We start from the raw sequence: 25,249 nt of genomic DNA, 5'->3' as shown, positions 1-25,249 counted from the left end.
CTTCTCATTTCTGCAGCTTTACAGCACACCTTAGATGTATTTCAGACTAGTTTGCTTAAAATTAAGCACAGAAAGACAATACATTCATCACATCCCCTTTACAAGGCCGTTCAAGGAACTAGGCTTGTGTGTGTCGTAGTGTTTTATAGCAAGGGTCTCTCTATAGGTCCCCACGCTTTCAGCAAATAACAGAGAGGCTGCTTTGCCTCGGAGATGCAGACTAGGTTCTGTTTATTTTATGAATGCATACAGTCAGCGTATCTGCAGTTTGTCAGCTAATGGTGCTCTTCGTTTAGCTGCTCTGTACTTATATACACACATACATAAAATGTATATAAAAAGTATATTAATAGAATTCTATCTCAACAGATTTAATTCTTAAATGCTACATATACTTGTTTAATCTCTCATTTTAGAAGTAGGAAAGGTTAGATTATAACATCAGGTTAGCTCTCTTTGAAGCAGGTAATAATTAAGTTGATTCACTGTTGCAATTACTGTCAAATCCCCCTTAATTACCACGGATTTTATAGCAGCTTCATTATACGTCTGCTGTAATGCATTGTGGCCCTAAGGAGAAGTGTTGCAGGAAATTCTGCATAGCATGTATAATTCTAACCTGCAGTTAAAGCTTCCAGTGAAAGCCTCTGCACTAAATTTATCTTTTTTTGACATTTTCCCCCTATTATTTAAAGCAGTTGAACTGCAGTAACACCACTAAAATATACACCTAACTTCATAAGTGAAAATTGATCTCTTCACAGGTATTAGGAATAAAAATGGAGAAATTATAAAATTAGCAGTGACTTATTCTTGGGAAACTGCTCAGCAAAAAAATGAGTAACACTTTGGGTCTGGTATCATGGAGGGGAACAAACTTCTGCCCCATCCTGCAAATCAGGTAGCCCTGAACAACCTTTTCTCACTTTTCTAGGACGTAAGAATTTGCCAGATCAGTCTGCCACACATCGATATTTTTACCTATGATTCATTTTACGTTTTATAAACTGGATAACACAAATATAAGGCACACGCACAAACAACAGCTTTGACAATTTTTATTTCATCCACATATTGAATATTCTGTTACCGTATATTATAAAAATATTTGATGAAAATAGCAATTTGGACAATGCTAACACCTACTGTACTATCAAGCACACAAGATTTTTTAAAGCAGCTCTTCTTTATAACTGACCTTCCAGCTAACTTTTGTAACAACATAGCCTCATGAAACTGCTGCTTTATGGCTCATGTGTCACTGCTTGTTTCCATTGGAAAAATCTTTACAAATCAGGGTCTGTAAATTGAGCCTGCAACAGTTCAAAACAGATAACTGAATAATGTGTCCCATGGATTCTCTTGTAACGAAGGAATTTACTCCACCGAATATATTAGATGCAGAAAGGGCTTCAGTGTCAGTGACACTATTGGCAGCTGTGTTAACAGTTAAGGAGCTGGCTTTGTACAGCAGTACAGTTATTAAATTTCTCCAGAGACCATGACTCATTAATCAAATATTCATACATCTCTGTAAATACACACTGAACAGAGAATACCCTCAGAGCTGAGCATCCCAGCACAAGTGCTCTTTCATGTAACACTGACAAAATCCTGAGAACATGCGGTCATGTTTTGCATTTCTAATGCTGTATGTACTCTGTAGTACCCCAATTCCTAAAAACAGAACACAAATGATCTTACTGATTGCAAGTGTTACACAGTCACAATTAAAATTGCTTCACTATTGCTTCATACCATCTTTTTTAAAGTGAAGACAGTGAATCAATTCTTCTATTCTTTGTTTACCATCAGACAAGTAACTTTTTCCCATACGGATGGAGAAACCCGAGGCCATGCTCCTATTAATACAAGAATTTGTATTAGCATGAAAACAACAAACCACTGGTTGAACTGTGAAAGCCAAAGCACTTCATATATTTGCAAAGACATGAGCTTGTTGTATTTGACAAATACTTTATTCCGTGTTTCCTCATTGCCAAAAAACAGATTGTCTTCTCACCTGCTCCAGGGGAGGCACAAATGTGTCTGAACTGAGGTTTTGACCTTGATCCTGTTGAGATCACAGTTCATAGTGGAAGCGTCTCTCTGTGATCAGCTCAATCTCTTTCTCCGTGAACCTCTGAAAAAAAAATCATTTTCTGTTTGAACTCCCCATCTTAACGCATCTGTATCTAGGACTTTGTTTTGGACTATTGCAGAGTTACAAAGTTCAGATTTATACTTCTGATTAAGGCTCTCTGTGGTTTGAAGGAGTCAGATGCCTTTATATAGTGTTATTTGTAAGTGGGGGTTATCATATTACTGAGTGTAGATCTTTTAATTTCTGTACTACTGTGCTCTGCTGCTCTGATCTCTAGGGAGCAAGGGCATGGAAGGGAACGACCTGCATCTTCAAGTCCAGCCCCCCCGAAAGCATGGCCAGCACAAAATCCCAAAAGATCTTGGTAACAGAGAGGGAATTTACAAATGAATCCTGGAAAAAGGTGAGTCTCAGAATATATTCCTTTTTCATTTGTAGAGGCCAGGGCATAGAATCTACCACTGGAACCAGAACCTAGTTGCAGGTTTTGAGGGGCACTTTATAAACCTGCATAACTTGCTTATGTTCTGAAAGTACCTTGCAAGGACTCAGCTTAAGGACTGAACTCTGATTAGTTTATTGCACAGCAATTTAGGAGAACGGGTTGGCTGTGTTTTTTTCACCAACAGTATGAAGTGCTTCACTAGATTTGTGCTCGTTGGAGGAACAATAATCCACAAGAGAAAATGCTTCTTTTTCTACTTCCTCTTCTAAAAAATATAGACTCTTTAAGCACCTCCACAGTTCCTGCCACATCAATTTGAGTGCATTTTAATTTTCTTTAACAGAAGTTGACATTTATGTTTTAGAAAGAAAATCCTCTCCTATGCTTAATTAGGGCACTGATTGAGACAGGGTGGCAATAACCACCCCCACTTCTTCCAGATAAGAAAAAATCCAAGCTACCTTGCTCCACAAGTCAGCCCACATCAATAAAGAAGCTGTGGGCATGTGCTGTGTGCCACACCGAGACCAGCACGGCACTGCAATTACAATCCCCTGTGCCTCTTGTCTGCCTGGGGATAGGGACAAGAGTCCAGTCCCAATCCTGGGCATCCCCCAGGCAGTCCTGTTACCCTGGGTGACCTTATCCGCTGACCCAGCAAACTGACGGGTGTGGATAAATACCTAAAACGTTGACTTTAATAATGTTCCCTTGGGACACGGGGATTCGTTGGCAGGATCAGAGTGTGAGAAAGGAGTGGATGGAAAATAAGAATAATGTGTGAATGCTGAGGTGAAAATGCACAAAGCCTTGGTTTTAACACATGCCTGCACACCCACTAGCGCTAGGTGAAAACAGCAAACATTTATTTGTGCATCTTCGTGCATAAATAAAACCCTGCTGATTTGCTTTGATGGCATTTACGACCACATTTATTCATAAACATTAGAGTGAGCAAGTTTTTATTTGCAGGAGCGTTCGTAGAAAACAAAAGCGTTGTGAATTCTGGTGTGAATAAATACCAGAGAGCTCTCACACAAGAAGGGCTTCTGCAGTCATTAAGTAAAGCTCTTTTTGCTATTCACACTGTGGATTCAAACAATTACAGCTGCCCGTGAACTGCTTACAAACAGGGAAGGGAACTGTTTATAAAGCTCAGTTAGCCTCAATTAGGCAACAGAAATCATCTCATGAAGATAACCAGTCATACGGTCAAATGATGATTACTCAGGGCTCAATCCTGACTCACTCAAACGCCTCTTTACATCTTGTTGGCAGTGGAGATAAGTTACCAGCATTTTAAGGCCCCCTTTACATAACATGGTGTTGTCTAACCAAGGTGGCACCGGGCTGTAACACAGTTGTACAGCTGGAAAGCAGCTGGAGTCTAGCAGGGGCTGGCCGTAGGGATGGCACAGAAGTGCTCGGCAGGAGTGCTGCTCTGCAATTTCCACCTAACTGTGATCCGCAGCCCTCGGCGCAGGATGAGGGAAATGTGCTCCAAGCACTGAGAAGAAAATGATACACAGCAAGACCACAAAGTGATCTGGCATGTTCTGCCCCCTTGGAGGCTCCTGGTAGCATGAGAAGAGCTGCTGCTCCAGCCTCACCAAAAAGCTGTCCACCCGTGTCACCTGGGATGAAAATGTTTCATGAGCAGAAAGCGGGGTGGGCTGGATCTCAGATGTGCTGTTTGTATTCGTTTGTGGTATTATTGACCTTTCATAACTCACGGTTGCTTTTCATTCCATCATTGGTTTAAGCGATTGTCAACAACTCTGGAAATAAATCAGCTCTCCGGAGTGAGTCCACTTTCTTACTGTAATTAATGGCAAATAGGAGAGTCCTTCCCTGCATCCCCAAATCCACTGCTGCACCATGCCTAACAGACACACTAGCCTGCTTTCCATTACCAGAACTTCTTGGTTTGGAGGGTTAAGTTAACAAAAATAAAACTACAAAAGACTTCCCTGAAGATAAGAAATTTGCAAGCCAAGGGCAAGGCAGAAACCAGGGTGAGGGCTGTTGGTGCCCTCGTGCAGGGCCCTGGCATGGCCAGAGAGTGCTCGGGACGGGGCTGGGATTCCTTCAGTCCCACCCACACTCGCTTTTTCAGCTTTCCAGCTGAGTTCTCATACTGGTAAACAAAAGTGATGTTTAAGTGGCAGTCGGGGTACATAGAGCAACCGCTTATTGCGGCTCTACCCAAGGAGCGTGGTGCCCTGCTGGCAGCCAGGCCTACTTGCCGCGTCCTCTCAGAAGCCCAAAGTTGTGTTGACTCCTTGAGAAGCAGTGAACTCACCAGTGGCAGGTCCACACTTCACAGGGTCGTGCCTTTTGCCAGGATTAAGGAAGAGTGGGTCTTACCAGAGCACGAAGACAGCATTGGCCTTAAAAATCAGGCGCGGGGATACCTGGGGTCACCTCCACCTGCGGTTGCTTCTGCACCTGTAAGGAAATACAAGAGCTGCCTTCATGTAGTTCTTACAGTTGACTACTTACGTTGTTGTAGCTGAGGGGTGGCTCATTAGTCCTGGGGGGGAAATGTAATCACCGAATGAGAAACATGCTGGGGGTACTCCGTCTTGCTGTTCCCACAGGAGCGGAGCTCCTTTGAGACCTTCAGGATCAAATTAGGGAGGCCTCAGTTTTCCATAACCATGGAAGCACCAGGGACCAACAAGAGGAGAACCAAGCCTTTAAAGAGAGGCAACACAAGCAGGCAACTCTGCTGGTGGCCACAAATGGGCTTTGACTGGGTGACAGACTTGAGGTCCTTTGTGCTGCACCCTGTGGGCTACCCACGCTTCAGTCCCAGCTGCAGCAGGGAGGGACGACCCCAAGCACCTTCACCAGCAGATTGGGAAGCGTGACGGGCTTTGCTCACCACTCAGTGAGAGGCAAGTCAAGGGGAACCCTGCAGTCTCACTTTATGTTGAAAAATGGGGCCAGTATCTTTCCGAGAAGGGGAAGAAAGAGTCCCAGCTACTCATTTAGTGTCCTAAGATCGCTAATATTAGTGTCAAGCTAATATTAGGTATTATAAACACACAAAGAAAGGTAATTAGGTGATTCAAGATCAGACTTCTCTGAAAAGAACAACTATTTGCCACTTTCTGTGGTACGTGCAGTCTGGTTCAGTCAGGCAAGCGAGTCATCAGTCAGTGATTCGTGGCAGTCCTTTAAGGAAATAGGCCACTGCTGGTTGTGTGAGTAACTAATGCTCATTTGGTTTGTGTTTGAAGGCAGCAGCAGCAACAGTGATGACACAAATTAATTGCACAGTTTTCAGGAGATAATGCAGACGAGGTAAAGAGAATTACTATGCGATTAACATAGTTTCCAATTAAAGTCCCCTGTAGTTACTGAAAAACATTAATTTCTAGTAACTTGGTAATTTAACTTGTGTCACCACTGTACATGGATCTTCAGCACCAGGGCAACTTGTGGGCTTGTCTATGCCAAGTCTTGTATGAGAAACTTGAAAAAAAAACAACTGAAAATAGCTATTAGTTTTTAACAGCCACTTATAGCTGGCTTCAAATAAAATGGCACTGCGGTAAACAAAAGGATTTGGTAACAGACTGAAGAACCACACTGAACAATGGCAGCTGTTCCAGCAGTGAAGTCTTGCCCTTAGTTTTGAAAAGAAAAAAAAAAATTAAATTCAGCAATGGTTTTCAACCGTTATGTTTCTTTATGAACAAGTTGCAAGAAGACTGAGACAAATGAAACTATTTCTCCCTTACAGATAAGTTTGCTGTTGGGGTGGTAGAACTACATTTTTCTTTTTAACACATATACCGTAGCTCTTGTATTTCCATTTGACCATTCCTATTACAGGAGTACCAAACCAAAAGCCCTTTTAATAGCAGCACATTTCCAAAGACAGAGCTAGCTTCGGTGGGTATGTGCACATGGGATTTTTGGAGGTACCTGAACTTCAGCCAGTGGAGCTGAGGAAAAGGGGAAACAAATCCTTTGGCTCCCAGCTGGGGTCAAAGATCTCCATGGCCTGTGTGTGAGCGTAAGGCAGGTCAATGGGTACAGAGGCCTGGGCATGGAAAACTTGCAAAGGATGGGTCTTAGCCAGGCCTCATGGTTTCAGCCAGGCCTCAGCGTGAGCTCAGGGAACCGCATGGCGGCAGCCCGGCCTCCCCTGGCCTCCGGCCTTGTCCCTGCAAGGCTCTGAGGCGGTGGGAGGGTAAAGCCCCAAGGGGTCGGGCCTCTGCGTAGGCCCAGGGTGACTGGAAACACATATTGGTGTTGTACAGGTTCTGGCATTTTCAACAACAAAAACAACACACCATCAGGGAAAAGCCCAGGGCACAACTCTGTATTTCCCTTAGTTTTACATAACTGAGGGCCGCTCTCAACTTCATTACAAATATTGCAGACTCCCCTGCTTTAAAGCCTCTAAAGCTTTTCACATTTTATTATTATTACTACAACAACAGAAGTTGTAAATGGGAAAGACGTTATTGATTCAACTAATGCGCTGAAAGCAGGATTGCTCTTTACTGTGCATTTGTTAGCCTTTGGGCCAGTCTGCTTCTTAACAGCCTGACACGATAAGACTTCCAACGCTGCTGCGCGAGATTATTACACAGCCTGGCATTCCCCTCTAGGAAGCTTTTCCTTGACTGTCTTCCCCTCTGCCGAAGATGTACGGCCTCTTGCTGTTCCCTCCAACTCCTCTCCTCCTCAGCAGCGCAGGCAGAGCGTGCATTTGTAAACTGTCCTGCTTCCCTCTCACCCTGAGCTCTCTTCAGCCACAGCCTAACAAAGGCCCAGAGCTCCAAGTTTATCTTCCTTAAATCCGTCCCCGCAGGCTCCCGATCATTTTTACTGTTCTTCTGCGACCTTTAATTAGTTAATGCCTTCCTCACGGAAAGGTAAGCAGACAGGAGAGCATCAGTGAGACCAGATTATGCCAAATGTATCCCCCCGCTCCGTGACAGCTTTTAGTGATGCAGCATAGAACTGCATTTTTGGTTCTTAAATGGGAAAGCAAAGTACAACTTTATGTGTAATTTCCTCTCCACTGTTACCCAAAGGAACCACTCGACAGTTTTGCATTATCTTTGCTAGAGCTACATTAACTTGAGCTTCACTAAACAGAAGTCTTCTATTTTCTAGTTCTCACTGACATTCACAATTCCCCTCATTTTGACATCTAAATTCCATAAATACGTTGTTTACTCCCTCTTCTGGGCTATTAATGAAAAATACTAAGTAAGATCCAATCTGAACGTCCTCACATACACATGCAGCATACAAAAATACCGTGCCAATTATTAGTGTGATCTAACAGTGCAGAGGTTATTAATTCAGACAAATGATGTATGTGGCTTCTGCTGTTGTTGTTTTGTTTGTTTGTTTTTCCTGAGAACAAGTGAAACCACAAATAATCTCATTTTGGCTTTTCAGGATATTCAATTAACACCTGAAGATGCACACCCCAACTCTGACGTGTATACATGATTTAGCTCTGCCTGACATCTAGCTATTAGTCACTTTTTTCTGAGAAAAGGAAAGAAGGTATTTTAATGTGTACACATTGTCTATCCAAATAAGCATCACATTTGTGTCTTCTGTGCCTGAATGGCACTTAGAATGGGTTAATATTTGGTTTACATCACAACAATAAAATTTGTCTTTATTACACATAAACAGAGTATTCGCACCTTAATTTTTTTTTAGATGTGGGATTACATTCACTCTTAGAGGACCTGGTATTAATAAAGAAGGCACATGCAGTTAATGTTTTCACGCCTTTTATTTTTCAAGCAGTGTTAATACATAGTTTAAATATTGCATTTGTTAAAACACGAAACTATTTATGTACATTTCTTTGCAATTTGAGAACACACACCATCAAGTAATCATTTGTACAGTAATAATATATCAAAAAAAATTCACACCCCAAAATTTTAAACATCCAGACCCCATTTGCTTTGATCTAAAAGCTGCGCTAGTAGGAAAGAAGCCTCAACATTATAATAGCTGAAACAGGAAACAAACACCACTCCTTTCTAATAATTGTTTTTTAGCTGCTTTGATTGGTTGCAGTTAATTTAATAGTATAACCTTTAAAAATTGTGGGCAAGGTAATACTTTATCTTCACTCCTCAAATTAAGGTTCCAAAGCTGGCTTAATGAGAAACCATTATAAAATCATACTGCTAAATAGTATCTTAACTCACAATTCAGCCTATATCATTATATCAGTATTGCAACTGGCAATTACTTCTGATATATCAAACTTACATCCTGGGCAGCGCAGTGGAAGAGAGGTATGTTGCAATTACCATATTAACTATTATTTGGGCTTAGGAAGTGAAACAGGTTAGAGTTCTACCCTTACAACAAGGATTACTCAAATTTTGCTTACAAACAGAAATAAGATGGTCTCAAAACCCACAGATATGTGCCCATGGCATAAAACCAACACGTATTCGACAACCTCTGCTCAGGATTCGTCCTGGACCGAAACAACCCTAGGATCACATTCAGGTTTACGGCCAGCCCAGCTTTTTCAGAGGGCGAGACCAGGACGCAGGCACATTTCAGCACACCTGCCTCTAAACAATGCCATCTATCTTCACTAGCACGATGCGACATTACACTCATCCAACTAGTAGTGAACAAAAATAATTAGTAAGTACATTTATAAATGACATTTTAAAGACTATTAACATATAAAACATTATCATCTTTATGAAAATAGACCAATTTCAGCACAGCTAGCCTTTCTGGAAGAGGAGGACACTTATTTTTTTTTAAAAAAAGGCAAGTGTTCTCCTGGACAGCTGCCAATAATCTAGTGTAAAATGTCCTTAAAGCAAGACAAACTCCTCTGTACTAAATCTTTTTAATCTTTTCTTTTCATCCTCAGAGAAAAGGTCATTTTCCTCACGGAGTGGACTGGAAGCAAAGTCATAGTCTCTAGAATGACCCTTTACAAAAGTAAACAAGGGGTATTTCTCCTTAGATGAAGATTTCAGCATCTACAATGTAGAACACATACCAGATAAAATGTTAAACTGGATTTGAAGAAATACAGTAAGCAGCAATATTGATCTAATTATGACTGTAAAATGAAAAATGCATTTTTTATTTCATCATATTAAAACAAAAGCATTGCACAATCTAAACATCTCCTCCTCCTTTGAAAGAAACATCTACTTCTATTTCTTCTCCTTCAGACAGCGAATAGCTCCATTTACAATTTTATGCCTAACCCTGCAACTTGTTCATACAGATCACCTCTACATACAGAATGCAGATTGCTTCAGTGCAGCTCAAGATCTTGTAAGAAGATTAAAATATATTTATCTACAAAACAGTTAATGCCCATAACACTCTCTTCAGACACGGGTACGAATTCTGGAGCACCTAAACTCAAGAGGTATTTTTGTTGTAGAACCACTATGTACAATTGTCAACGCTTTGAATAAAAGCATAAACATGCACACCTAAATAAGCCAAACAAGAGCACATTGTTAAAAATGCATTGACAATGATAACAGGCTGTGGTAACTAGGGCACCAAAATCTACATTTATAAATAAGAGAACTGAGCATGTAGGATGAGGGTAGTAGGAAACGATAAAAACTTAAACAAACACCATCACACCAGCTACATTTAGTAGCAGATACTAATCCTCCAAATACTGACAGTCATTTCCACTTTTCAGGCAGTTTTAGACAACTGTTCACTCATTTTATTCATCTCTTTATTTCTTACCTGCTTTGAAAAAACATCTCAGCGTACAGTGATGCAGTGACATGCAGAACTACACTAGCCTACAGGTATCCGCTGTGTGGAACTAAAATCTCTAAACATTGTTTTAAGGAGAAACACTTAATGTAAAGCAGAAAAAAAATCTTTAAAGAGCAGGAACTATTTTTAAAGAAACGATCAGAAGGCTGGAAAGAAAAAATACCACCACACAGATTCCTTGATTTTTACTGTGGTCTGAAATTTTCCCCTTCACTCTAGTCTACTTTAACTGCATTTGGTTCTTTTGATGTGAAACCTGGGAAAAGGGAAAAGAGATACAGAAAAGACATACACATAGTAACAAGCAAAAGCAAAGAATAATAACAAGTATTTGTGGAAGAAAGGAAAAATGCTAGTCTGGAAAGAAAGCACTTGTGAGTCTTGCAAGACTAGATAGCTGGATGCAAAGCCTCTCATTTCTAGGGGTTGAATACAAGCTGGGCTAGGAAGAACCAAAATTTGGAGCCATATGAAGGCTGTTTGCAGGTCTGTGAAGTGGATGGCTGGACTCACACCAGCTCCTAACTGCAAATCTGCAACAGAAAACTTACCCAAATACTGCGTCTCGGGAAGCCACACACTCATGGAGAGCACCTTTAAAGATGGTCCCTCCAGATGAGGACAGCAACACACCTGCAGCGACACTGCTGCTGTCTGTTGAACTTCCCCGAAGCGCCCTTCCTACAGTGCCAGGAACATCCCTCTCCAGTTACCCAGGGAGGCGATGAACTACTAAATACATCAACTAGCCCGACAAGCAGGAGCTGAGTGGTCACTGCAATGATTATCAAGCTACATCTCACTCAGTGATCGCAGGTAATAAATACCTGATTTTACCTACTAAGTTCCATTTATTTTATAAAAAGTAAATTGTCCAAAACTATGTACTTTATGACTTTGAGAAAGCACCAAAGAGGGCATTTTCCAAAGTCCAGCTTTTTAAGAGTACTTCACACCCAGCAGTTTTGAAGCTCCATGGATGAGATTGGTTCATGATATCGGTGCAAAAATTAAGAATACAGACCTATGACATTTATATTACAGCTGAAATTACCCTAGGCAAAGCTGGTGAACAAACTCCAGAAACATGGTTTCTGCTCCTAGTTTTGCCGGGGATATCCTATGTAATACTAAGTGACCAAGTGTTGGACCCTGGGCCATAACTTAGTATAATAATTCTCTAATAAAGAACACCATTGGACAGATCTGTTTCACTTGCAAGTTCTTTAGGCAACACTGTGATGATTTCTACAGCTTATTTAATAAAACATCAATATTTTTAGGATTTCCGTGTTAGACAGGACTGACACTGTTGCCACTGCAATAATTCATTTTTGTACTGGGCTGCATCCAAGTTCAATACTCAGTCAGTTCAGTTCTTCAGAGAACTTTCCACTTCTGCTAAGAACCTGGGCTACACACAGCAAAGCGCAGTTCGGCCCAAGTGGATTATTCATTTGCAGCCATGGATTTTGGTAAGGGAACAATTCACTGCATTAGCAGAAAGGCAAGGCTGGTATCAGGTAATGCAGTAAAGCAGCAGCAGAGGCTGCAGCCAGGGAGAGGCAGAGCCTTCTTTCCCCGGTGCTGTGCAGGACTGGAGCTTCTTGCTGACCTCCTGGATGTGCCACGTGGAGCCAAGAAGCCAGGCAGGAGTGGCCATGCCTTCTGGGTATTCATGCTGGAAGTAAATCTATTGACTATTTAATTCCAAGTATTATTAAACTGCTTAACAACAGCTACCTAACTAGCAACTACAGAATGTAATTTGGATGGATTTTTCACCATTCACTCAATTTGGGCCCTTGATTTCAAATTTCTCTATCACTGAATAAATGCCTCATCAGGTTTATCCTCACACAACAAAAGCAAAATCTTTCCTCCCACCTCTTATAACACACAAAAGCAGCAGGAATCTGAATTTGTTAGTCTGGCCTACACAGGGCATAGTGAGAGTACGCTGTGCTAGCAGTTTGAGAGCTACAGCACTCAAATTGCAAACAAAGGAAAAATAATGGAAGAGAAGGAAAAAACAAAGGATGCGAAGGAAGGACTGAAAGATCATAGGATGTTTTTCACACGGTATTTGTACCCAGACTTTCCTCTGCTATGAAACTTGCTGTGTCTGAAATACGTTGATACAAAATAATGTCATCAATATGAAAGAACTTCTATTCAAAGTGCTAGGAGAGTAGCTCCAAGACTTCAACCAGACCTGGCTATTTTCACAGCAGATGATTAGGGGAAGAAATGTACTTCATCCCAAACTCAAAAGAAAAGTGGAAAAAAAAAAAACAACTTCCAACACAGGTGATTTTGTAATTAAGTTTTTACCTCTCTGTATAAGAACTGAAAAAAACAACTTCAACATCAGCCAAAATCTACTAAATCTTATACCAAGCACTAAGTTTAAAATGCTGTTTCAGCTATAATACTAACATTGCCTAACAGGACATTCAAAATGTTGTACAAACATTAATTCTTGCATACTTATGGTAAGTACTATGGTTTGAATATTAGTATCACAAATACCTTCACTGCCACTGAATCCTTTCAAAGACCTTTTTTAAAATCACAAAGCATGGTTATTGGCTACCACAGTTAATATAACATATTAATAAATCTGTACTTCAAATATTCATATGCTGGGATAATCAAGAAAAAAAAAGTCAATTACATTTGGACCTAGGTAAACCTATACCTGTATTTTTCAAGTGGAAGGACATGATCAGACAGATTTACTGGGTGATACCCGCTCCGTTAACTTCCAAACATTGTCACCAAATCATAAGCACGCTGCTTTACATTGAAATGCAATCAGAAAAAGCACTTATGCTAACAAGAAATAATATACAATTTTGGCTTGATCAAATACTTTCATTTAAAAAAAAAAAAAAAATCTTCCCAAGGGATTTATTGCCTTTTAAAAATTCCTCATCAGGTACCGGGTAATTCCAGCACCTCGGCAGGGTGGCTGCAGAAATATTTTCACTTCAATAGTGCCACCTCGTGGAGCTGCCATGTGCCATCCTGGCTGCCCGGCTCCGGCTTTGTTTTGAGCCCATCACTTTGCTCCGTTAGCGACAGCCTCACAACACGCAGCTCAGGTTCTGCCCGGGTTTTATGTATTGGTAAAAACAGATGAAATTAAAAACAATCTGGATTTCTCACGTTTATAAATTCAGCAATAAATATCAACAAAAGAATTACTGGTATTTAGTAAAGCTGCGCTGATCCTCTGCCCTTACCCCTACACACTGCACACATGCTGTTCTGGCTGAGGAATTGATTTTGCAACTTCGACACCTACCTTGGTTATTTCTTCAGAAGCCTTCTCAAAGTCCTGCACAGTTCTACAATAAAATCCTATCGTACAGCTCGGATCCATTTTTTTGAATGACATCTTTTTGGGAGACGGACAGTGGAACGACTGCAATTTGCAAGATTAAAAAACAGGAAAGGTTGGGAACGGTACAGAGCAACGCATTTACTTTTTCCTTTTTCTTTAACCAACAGCTTTAACATCCAACCCGCCCTATCACTTGTATTAAACCCCAGCACATGCTCCTGAAGTTGTTTCTTCCAACCCCCACCCAAAGAGGTTTCATGGAATTTGACTCTCCACACGTGTACAGCCTCTTGCTGTTTGTGCTGCGTTCACCAAACTTGCACGTAGCACCACGTTAGTTTGAAATCCATCAGAGGTCCGCCGCTCCAAGCAGCCCTGTATGAATATTCCCAAGGCAGAGGAGGTGAATGCTCTTCTGCAAATTGAATTTGTAACAGCTTTTGCACTATCTTACAATTACTGCTTTACTACCACCGCCCATTGCCCCTCTCCCTCCCCCAGCCTCTATAAAAGAGGCATAATGGAATAAACCAACCTCATCTATTTTCCTTTAGTGAATGAAATGGGTTAAAAAACACACACACAAAAGGAAGACTGTATTACAAAAGCCCACAAGTATGAAAAAACAAAAGCATGCCCTGCTTTATAAATATTTTTCTCCCTAACGTGGAATCTCGTTCCATGACCAATTATGCTCTGACAGTGCTGTGAACTGACACTAGCAGCAGCCGTGGCACAAAAGGGAAAAAAAAAAACCAAACGGAACACTCTTCCCTCCACTTCTCATTCACAGTTGCTGCAAGAAAAGGTAACAAACGTGCCGTTTAGCCTCATTATGACGTGTTCGTTTGTTACAGGGACTGTGGTTTTGGTGAAGCTCATCGTCTGCTATTATTGCCTAGGTTGAAGCCACCACCTGCGAGGCAGTCCCGGCGGTTCTGCGGCCAGCAGGCAGGGCCAGCGGCTCCGCCAGCCCGTTACACCACGAGCGCTGCTCCTACAGCTGCTCAGCACCACAAACGCGCGCTAACACACCGGGTCGGCACCGCTCCGCGACGGAGATGCCCCCCATACTAAAATGCAGATTTTATTTTTCCTGAACTTCCCACGGCGATCCATATTCCCCGGTGACTGCTCCGTGCTGGCTCCTTCCCCGTCTCAGCGCATGCGGCGTGCCCGCAGCTCCTGGCACAGCGCGGGGCCAGGGCAGCTCGCTGCCACAGCCCCAGCACCACCACCTCTCCTCTGTTGCCATCCGATTTGAGTACAGCAACAGCAGCCGCCGGCAGCTAACATCGGGCAGTCTTTAGGCTAGAACCCATTTGATCTTTAATTCTTTTTTTTTGTTTTTGTTTTTGTTTTTGGCTCATCAGAAAAGCCAATGTGCAGAAGACGACAGCACTAGTTCCCTACCCGGAGAGTATCTGGCAGTGCAGGAGTTTCACATGTTGAAGGGTATTTCTATCTGCTTATGATTACAAACCTGAGAGGTATTTGCATTAAACCTCTGCTAAAAAAATCTAAGCAAAGATTAGAAATAGTATTTATACAAGACTGATTTTTATCTTTTTTTGTTTTTTGTTTTTTTTTTTTCTCCTAATTCTGTTCAGATTTTCTACGCGGAAGTTGCAGCTTGAATATTCATTCCTGGGTCATCAAACGCACAAACTGAATTCTGCCTTACAGTCACATTTCAACAACAACGTTCCCACTACACTTCTGCTGTACCGTTCAGGGCAGTGCTCTTAATGCTACACCAATCACTGTACAACAAAAGAAGTGGAGAGGCTTTTTTTTTTTTTTTCCACTCCTCCAAACAAATGGATTCTGGAAGCCAATACAGAGTGGATTGATTTCCAACTTATTCTGGACAATTTGTCAATTTTGAAAATACTCCCCACAGATAAATCTAACAAGCAACTATCCACACTAAGAAAGCAATTTCTGTTTACTTTTGACATTTCTGGACAAAGATATAATACTATTAAATGCACCAAGCATTAAATTGCAATATATTTTCTGTCTGCAGAAAAGCATTAGGACGCTATCAAGCCAAGCTGGCAGCTTGTGTACCTTCAAAATACATTTTAAAACCTTATTATTTGGAAATCCATATTAATGCCAGCCTGCAGCATAATCTGGAGGATTAGTCATGGGAACGGAAGTCAAAGAGATGTGTACTTTTTGCAGCTTGGCCACTGAGGTCCAGCGTGACCTTAAGGAAGTCACTTCAGCTCTACATCTCCGTGCTCTTCCCACCTTTTGTCTGGCTTACCCAATTAAACTGTAAAATCTTCAGAGAAGGCACCGTATTTTACAATGGTTATTAGCCTAAAGGGGCAAAGATCTTGCTTATAATCTCTGGCTGCTGCCACAATGCAGTAGCGAAATAAGCAGAGAACTGGGACTCTCAGCAACCCTTCTTCCAAATACCTCAACGGGGTAAATTCAACGGTATCTCTGAAAAGAATGAAAGTTTCTGCCTAGGATTATTTTTCATTTTGCTGAATCTAAATCAGCAATTATGTTCCCCTTTTTTTTTTTTTTTTTTTAATGTAGAACCTTCTGATTTCCTAGAGAACGTTAAGATTTCCACATTATACGTCACACCAATTAAGGCATCTTGTTAAGCACAAATACTGAAATCTATGTTAGTATTTGCTTTTAGTCAGCCCCAGGATTTAACATTAGCCCTGTATAAGCCCTTTGATATATGTAATCTCTTTTCCTAGATATTTTTTGATGGTATTTTGATTAAGGTGTTGTGATCAACTTCAAAATATCACCTCCTTGAAAGTGGTATGTTAACAGTTCTTTCTTTTCATGATAGTGCTAGACGGGAACACTGACGTTCCCTCCATTGTTCTCTCAGTTTAAGTTAACTCGTAGCTGCTATACAAAACAGAAACCATGATGACGTAGAATTTGATTACATACCGTTTGACTTCCCTTCTAAGCATAACTACTCAATTTAAGATCACCTACCCCATTCTTGAGCCGTGACTTCCACTCTTTACAGGACTTTACTGCAAACTTTCAAGAATCCTACATTAAGAAACTAGTATTTCAGGGGGGTGGACATAAATACATATTCCTCTTCCCTATTGAAATGCAGTATGTTTTTTTTCTGAAGCTCTGTTTCCACGTTTAGGAGTACTTAACTTCACAGAACACTGGCATGAGGAATCACTACTAATAACCAACTCTGCTCCAGCACAGTTGATGCTGTCCTAAGCAGTGGATGTTTTCACACTTCACGAAGAGCTGCTCTGAGGTGCCTGGAAGTTCATGCAGAACTTGTCCACACCAATATCAAAAAGGAGAGTTTGTACGGATGGCACTGAGTGCTTTTACTGCGAGCACCGTGGCTATTGAGCACTTTCGTCTGCAACTGATAATGTTTTCCCATGGTCCTTATAATACAGTCCTTTAATAACCTCTGTTAAGCTCCATCTATTTTCAATGCAAATTATTTGGGAAGAAGTTAAAGAAAAGGGAAAACACTACTGTAAATAAATAAATAATTTAAAAAGCATGATTTTTAACAAGTAAGCATAGCCTGAAAGGACACATCCATTACACCTTGATGCACCCAGAGAAAGTCATGGCCTAGAGAATGGGAAAGTAAGAACAAACCCAGCAACTATGTTTTCAGACCTGCCAGTTTCTTGGAAACAACTATTCTATAAGAATAGCTTGAGTAAAAATAATAATAAAACTTGTTAAAAGAAACAGTTGAGAATTGTTGAGTATTGTTCATCGAGTCAATGACAAACCTCACTGCTCGGCCTTAGTAATTTCACTTGTAAGAAGCTATAAAAGTGACCTGCAAAGTGGTGAGAAGCAAAAATTACATTTTAAATAACCACCTACTCCAGTACAGAAATATTAAGAATTCCTGGATAAACCTATATAAACTCCGGTTCCAAACTGACTACAGGCACCTACTGTTGAACACTTCAGTAACTCTCTCAATAATGTCCACTGCAACTTGAAGTTACAATAAATTATAAAAACATGACCAAAAAGATAAACTAACCCAATACAAATCCAACTAAATCACACTTAAGATCTCCAAATATTGTCTACTGTCTATTTTCTCTGATGGAAAAATACGTAAGTAAACTGGTATCTAGTTTTGAGATTTTCCGATCATTGAAAAGAAACAGACAAAGGTTAATGAAATAAAAATTAAAACCTCATATTGAATTTTTAACCTCTGGTCATTTCCGTTGATTATAGGCCTATAAAGAAGGGCAGAACTTTGATAAATAACATGTAACTGTAAAACCATAAAGATGCAGCTAGCTAGAACATCTCTAAATAATTAGCGTTTGATGCATATGGGAAGAAAACAGTGCCAGGTCTATATCCATACTACCTCAAGAGGGAAATCCTTTATGCTGACATCTACAAAAGATTGGCAGTAATGAGGATCCATGTAAATCAAACTGTCATCTACAAGGACAAAACAGAAGACAAGTAATTCAAAAAACACCTTATTATTACACTGCTTACAATCCAATTTCTATGCAGAAAAGCTGAAAAAAACGCCAGCAAGTAACTGCTTGCCAGGCTGATATTCATTGACTGAAGCATAGGTTTTTGCAGGACAGATTAACTTTTGCATAATCAAATATGCTTGTATAAGCAGAATTTTTATAAAGTGATGAGACTGTCATTTAATTTTTGGTGATAAAATTACTTTTACAAACACACAATTATATTCTGGAGTTTGCATATGAAAAATGCATTGTGCTGCTTCATCCTGACAGGAAGAATATATTGCTTGTCATTTAGGCATCAACTAACACCACTTAAACTAGTAAAAAGTAAATATGTAAATATGTAAATAAGAACTGCCAGACAGTAACAGCAAAGGCTCCTGAAGTTTGGTGAAATGGATAAATCATGCCTTGTTTATGCAACAAGGGAAATTAAATGTACATTTTACAGAATCCAATTATTGTATGAGGTAAATGACAAATGACTGGACTTTGGTAGATATGATGAATTAATAAGGTACTCATTCTGCTATTTTAATCATGCTATTTCCCACTGGTCCTATATTAACATCCTAACTCCTAAAGCAAAATATTGAAGAGACATAACATTAAAACACTAACCTTGAAATCCAGCAAAGTAATATGACTGCTTGGGTTTGCCACCAATGATACCAACACAATACTCAAGGCTTAAAATTCCCTACAAGCAAAACATTAAATAATTAGAACAGTGTTAAACAGAAAAAAACATTAAACTAAATTAAAATCTGCTCTTACTTTACTGTTTTTAGGCAAATTATTTTCCCCTTCTTTTCCTTTAAAACAAACAAAACAAAACAAAACAAAAACCAGTTGACTTCCAGATTTTCTGGGACTTGACTCAATTTTATAAGCTTACAGCTGATCAAAGCGAAAGCCTGCTACCAGACATTCCAGAGAAACGGAGAAATTCTCCTTTTTCCTGGGATGCTCATACATTGAGAGAATCGGCAGTATTATTTTGGGGAAGGAGACAAAACACAATGTCATAAAAGTTGAGCGCAGGTTGCATAGTCAGAAGATATCAAAATATTCAGATTTATAGAGTTTATATACGTTTACATTCCAGGGCCTTGGAGGCTCTCCTCTTTTTGCATTCAAATGTCGAAGTCTGTCTGGAGCAGGGTATGAACTTTTACATCCACAGGGAGAAATGCCGTCGAAGCAACAGGAACTAGAAAATACAGCTCTAAAAACGGCAGCCCAAAGAACGAGATCAGAGAGAACAGAAAAGCCCGTCAATGTTATGATGTTCTGACCATGAAGATAGGGAATTGGAGCCGTCAGTAGCTCGCCTCTTTGAGAAAAATGCATCACAAGTACACCTATGGGGATGTAAAGAGAGGTGGGATGAAATCCCAGAATCATTTTTATCTGGGGGAGCAGAGGAAGGAATGCACTCTCCTGGCCGTTGCAACTAGGAGCTACTAAGGACTAAGCTACTAAGGTTGGGGGAGCCACAGGCCACAGTCACACGAGTGCTGCCAGCGTATTTCCGCTCCTTCACGTTGTAAAGAGTTGGGAACTGTAATACGTGTCTGTGCTATCATACAAACCGAGCAGACGTATCATTATTTAACGAAACAGCGACTTTACAGCTACACCTTCTCGTGCTGGGGAGGAGGATCTACCTGCATGCACACAGCTTTGCCAAGAACATTTCAGTAGTGTAAATGACTGAAATTCCTGTTACCCACAAGCTCTGGATGCAGTCGCAGGCAACAAACACCATAGAAAAGCTCTTGAGGTTTCTGCGGAGGCTGTTCAGGACATTACTGCCCCCGGCTCTGCCTGCAATGCCCTCTCCCTGCACGTCCAGCCTCAGCCGCCCTGCTCAGCGCCGGACTTCAACAGCCTGGAGGCCCTTGGGGGAAGTGGCATGGCTGAGGAACGGGCGCTTTTGCTTCTCCTGCTCCTTCATCAGGGCTGGTGGCATCTCCCAGACTTGCAAGGTAATGGCAGGGGGCAGCAGCATCGCAAACCACCCGTTTGCCTCTGGGCAAGCATGTCAGACCCACAGCGCTGCTCATCTTCTCAAGCTCTTGCAGTCTTTGTAGGCGACCAGCGTTGACCTTGCCTTGCCTTCTTAGAGTGAAATAATACAATCACCCAGAGAAGCAAAAGGCTTCTCGTTAAGACAGCCCCAATGCCAAAGAAACACTCAAAAACATACCACTGCCGCCAACTGAAACCAAACGTACTCATACCCTGTGCCTCATTTTAAAAAAAGTTATCAGGAGAAAACAAAAACAAAACCTGCAATAGCAAAATTATTCTGAAAATAGTATTAGGAAAATACATCAGCTCTTAAAGCAGCATTATTGTTATCGCTTACAGTAAAGGTTCTGGTGAAAATTATAAGAATGGAGAGATGCCACCATTATGTGTTTGGTTTGTTTATTTATTTTTAATTAAGGGAAATTAAAAAAAAAAAGGATAATCACCTCCCATTTGAGGTAGAACTGACACTTCCCAGGAACTTGCCATTAAGACTTGCTTTCCTGGTTGTGTCACCACCTGGGAGTTCCTCATTTACCTGGTTTATTACAGTAAGTACCCACAAAGGAATGAAAGTAGGCACGGAGGTCCTTCCCCCTTCCCTCCAACATATTTCTACTGCTCTTCCTTTCACGAGGCTCTGTTTCTTCACAGGACTTACTAGGATTTTTGTGAGCATTCAGTCCTGGCTTAACAAAGCTCTCCATGAGTTATCCTACCAGCTGCAGAGGGAGCTGAATTTTGCCGACACTGAGCAGTTCTGAAAGCTGAGCCCAACTGTTCCAATAAAACAAGCCCAAGACCATTAAATACTCCGAAAACTGAGCAGCCTTTAAACATCAGTAAACCACAGGGGTTCCTGGTGGCACTAGACAAATCTTGGGCCCACAGCTTGGATGCTGGCCCAAACTGGGACAGCAATCCAGAAGACAATCACTTGAGCTAAAATGAAATCTCCATCAGCTGGCGGTCATATCCACATCCTCTCCTCTAAGAGATCAGCCATTAAACTTATAACCAGCACATTATCGTTGTCCAAACAGGGAGCATTTCTCTCAACAAAATGATTGATATTTCCTGTTCTAATAAGGCCAAGGCTTCTTGTTGAGATATTTTTTTTTCCCTACTTAGACAATAAAGTAATAATAATATAGTAATAAAATAATGTAACATAACAAAAACCGTTGTACCTGAGACGCTAACAGGTCAGCTTCACTGTGGTTTATACAGGTTAAGAGGATATGCTTATTTAAACCATGACTGTGAGGGCTTTTTTAGAAAACGTTCTTTGATGACTTAACTTTACAGAAGGTTTAGGCGGATGAGAGGCAAAGGCTGAAATGGCTCAGGAGGACACATCCTCTGCCAGTGAAACAGGAAGAGAGCAAAGCTATTTAGAGTAATGAATAACTGTTTAATCTATGGAAATTCCCTTGTAAAACTGGATTATAAAATATTTATCAATTTTCATCCATAAATATAAAATCCTTTGTAAAAATTACCTCTTGTACTACATGGTAAAATCTGCATTTTTAACTTTAAGCCAGACCCCAAGAAATTCAGTCACTGCTCAGCGAACAGCCAAGACGGAGACCGGAGTGACTGATACACGCAATCGAAAGCCCTCTTATCACAGTCTCCATCACAAGCAAGGGCAAGAGGCAGCCCCAGCCCTGGTATCTGAGCAGCAGCAGTCACCTCGGTAAGGCCAGCTGTGCAAAGCAAACTGGGATGATGTGACTGTGCTTTGAAACCCGGTGCCATGAAAATATATTTCACTCCGGCAAAAGGAGTGCTTTTGGCAGCTAAATTGAAGAAAGCAGGGCAGAACTAGCCACTGCCACCCACCAGTCATAAAAGGCAGCATTAAAGAACCAGAGCCGCTTTTCTTTAGCTGAGGAAGCCTTAGGAAAGTTGCAAAAGCAACTGTTTGTTAGCTTACATGCGAAGGCACCATGTATTTTCCTGGACGTGACTGACTCAAAGGCTCTTTTGCAGTTTACGCTCTAAGTACAGTAAGGTTGTTGTAGATCATGTGTACAACCACAGGCTGATTGTAACTTGTCGGAACTAACCACAAAAGAATTTAAACTTTTCAAAGAAAAAAGAAATCTAAAAATATAAGGAAAAAAAATCATGAAAGAAAGGCTATTTAAGAGTTCATCACTTAAATGAAAGGCTTCATCTCTCTGCCTCCCTGTACCATTAAAACCAAACACATTTTCCTGAAATTTTGTAGAGGTGAAACGGTCACAAACATAGAAGATGTAACAGAAAAGACCGACTCTCAGATTTTGCAGGACAAGGGAGAGATCCGGACAGCACAGCTTCACTGAGGAGAAACTGTTCCTGGCCAATGTGGTGGCCTTGTACGATGGGGTGACTGCGTCAGTTGACAAGGGAAGACTGACCGATGGCATCTACCTGGAGTTCTGTAAGGCCTCTGACACGGCCCCACACGACATCCTGATCTCCAAATTGGAGAGAGAGGGGTTCAGTGGGTGGGCTGTTCAGTGGATCGGGAATTGGCTTGAAGGCCTCCCCCCGAGAGCGGTGGTCAATGGCTCCGTGTCCAGGTGGAGGTGACGAGTGGTGTCCCTCAGGGGTCTGGGACCAGTGCTGTTTAATATCTCTATCAACAACAGAGACAGTGGGATCGAGTGCACCCTCAGCAAGTTTGCAGATGGCACCAAGCTGAGTGGGGCAGTCGATACACAGGAGGAAGGGATGCCATCCAAAGGGAGCTGAACAAGCTGGAGAAGTTGGCCCATGTGAACCAAATGAGGTTCAAGAAGTCCAAGCGCAGGGTGCTGGGGCAATCCCAGACATGAGGACAGACTGGGAGAAGAACTCACGGAGAGCAGCCCTGTGGAGAGAGACTTGGGGATCTGGTGGATTAAAAGCTTGACGTGAGCCAGCATCATCCTGGGCTGTACCAAAAGAGAAGTGGCCAGCAGTGGAGGGAGGTGATTGCCCGCCTCTGCTCTGCCCTCATGAGGCCTCACTTGGAGCACTGCGTCCAGATCTGCAGCCCCCAACACAAGAAGGGTGTGGGGCTGTTAGAGCAGAGGAGGGCCATGAGGATGCTCAGAGGGCTGGAGCACCTCTCCTACGAAGAAAGACAAAGAGCTGGGGCTGTTCAGCCTGGAAAAGAGAAGGCTCTGGGATGACCTTTTTGCAGCTTTTCAGTACTTAATGGGGTTTTGTTTTATAAAAAAAAAAGACAGAGAGCAACTTTTTACTCAGGCAGATGGTAGGACAAGGGTGAATGGTTTTAAACTGAAAGAGGGGAGATTTAGATGAGATGTTAGGAGGGAATTCTTCACTCAGAGGGTGGCGAGGCACTGGAACAGGTTGCCCAGAGAGGTTGTGGATGCCCCATCCCTGGAGGTGTTCAAGACCAGGTTGGACGGGGCCTTGACAAACCTGATCTGGTGGGTGGCATCCTGCACGTGGCAGGGGGGTGGACCAGACGCAGGTGATTTTTAAGGCCTCTTCCAACCCAAGTCACTCTATGACTTTATACATACCACTAAAGTGTGCAATTTTAAAAATTAGAATAGAATTTAAAGACGGTATTTCCTACGATAAACGGCATCATGGAAAAAGATTAAGCAGCAGGGCTAAGAGAACCCCCTCTCACTAAGGCAAATAATCTCGTGCTGAAGGTGCAGGAGATGGTCCACTGTGTTACAGCCCATCTTCAAGCGTTAGCTCCGTAAGTGGAGCCTCCTCTAGAAAAAAAAGAGGACAGCATAAACCTTTCTTCTGAAGTTTTACTTTTTGTTTTTTTTTCCCCCAGTTCTTTTTTATTTGTGGTGACTGCTTGCTACTTCTGCATCACTGTCCTTAGAAGCATTCATCCTACTGTCCACGTAGCGAAACAATAGTGGAAGTTATGACTAAAGGTGTCAAAAAATGCTATCTTCTCTCATAAGGGGAAGAAAATGAAAAAGGTAAGAACGGACAAGAAACAACCTTAAGCCATTTGACATTTCAAAAAATAAGAAAATAGATTAAGGTGTTTGGTATATTTATATTTTAAAACGTTGACTGATACTTATAGCACAACTCTGGCAGCATATGTAGCTAAACTACCATTTATAATTTAAGCCACTACATTAATGTCTTTTCAGGTAGCTACTTCAGGAGCAGAACAGTTTTCACTGCTTTACCAAGGGACATCATGTGCTCTGCAATTATGTCTGATCTTGTAATAGGGAAATTTAAAATCTGTAAAGTCAAACTTTACAACCTTCAACTGTAAAATCACCACCACACATTTAATAGGTAGAAGATTACCATCGTCAAGTCTCTTTTCATATCACCTAGTGCTACGATTTGAAAAATGATTGAACTCTCATTTCATACCTTTACAAACTCTAAGTAGTCCGTGTTTGTTCTCTCTCCACCGAGTCTCACAGGAACTAATATAATTACAGCTTTTGTGTCTGTTTTTTCAGAATCCGTACAAGAACACTGTCTGTCAATAACGTCTGAACTGTAGACTGGAAAGAGACACAAAAATATTCATATTTAAGACACATCCGCTAGATTTTAAAAAGACACACCTTCAAAATGACACCACTAAGTCTGACAAACTATTTGTAGTCCTTTGAAAATATTGCTGTCCTCCTGAAATATAACTCCTGAGCGACTCTGATAAAAGATAGTGTTATGCTTCCTTATTTTCAGCAATATCTTATAATAATCAGCTGCTGCTGAGGTAAGACACATTGCCAGGAAAATGCAGCAGGAGTAGGTTAAGGAGAGAGACAATAAATATTTATTCACAATTTCTTCTAAAAGGAGTAATTTAAAACTTGAAGGCCTACAACTAACAGAAATATAAACACATTGAAGGAAAAAAAGACAATAACTGATTTTAATATTTATGTTCACTCTCTGAAGTTAATACAAAGCAGTCATTGAAAAATGAGTGAAAAAAACTTAAATGCAGTATTACTGCTTATTCCCTCCAAATTAAAAGGGTTATGAAAATCATCACCAGGACAAAGAAATGA

The 25,249-nt window shown here is 41.1% G+C and overlaps 1 protein-coding gene across 4 annotated transcripts in view; it reads right to left on the bottom strand.

Annotated features, from left to right (window-relative positions):
* Positions 1-8,309: 8,309 nt before the first annotated feature.
* ATG4C (autophagy related 4C cysteine peptidase) overlaps positions 8,310-25,249 on the bottom strand; it is a 28,465-nt gene continuing 11,525 nt past the window's right edge. For all 4 annotated transcript variants that reach the window (XM_035564466.1, XM_050712200.1, XM_050712201.1 and 1 more), the window contains 5 exons: positions 24,597-24,733; positions 18,810-18,888; positions 18,065-18,141; positions 13,645-13,764; positions 8,310-9,559 (listed from right to left, as the gene is read on the bottom strand). In XM_035564466.1, the coding sequence (XP_035420359.1) occupies positions 9,389-9,559; positions 13,645-13,764; positions 18,065-18,141; positions 18,810-18,888; positions 24,597-24,733 (584 nt within the window). In that variant the 3' untranslated portion in view covers positions 8,310-9,388. The remainder of the gene's footprint in view (positions 9,560-13,644; positions 13,765-18,064; positions 18,142-18,809; positions 18,889-24,596; positions 24,734-25,249) is intronic.

The sequence above is a fragment of the Cygnus atratus genome, chromosome 8 (assembly GCF_013377495.2).
Source record: "Cygnus atratus isolate AKBS03 ecotype Queensland, Australia chromosome 8, CAtr_DNAZoo_HiC_assembly, whole genome shotgun sequence".
Lineage (NCBI taxonomy): Eukaryota > Metazoa > Chordata > Aves > Anseriformes > Anatidae > Cygnus > Cygnus atratus.
This window is presented reverse-complemented; position numbering and strand designations above follow the sequence as displayed.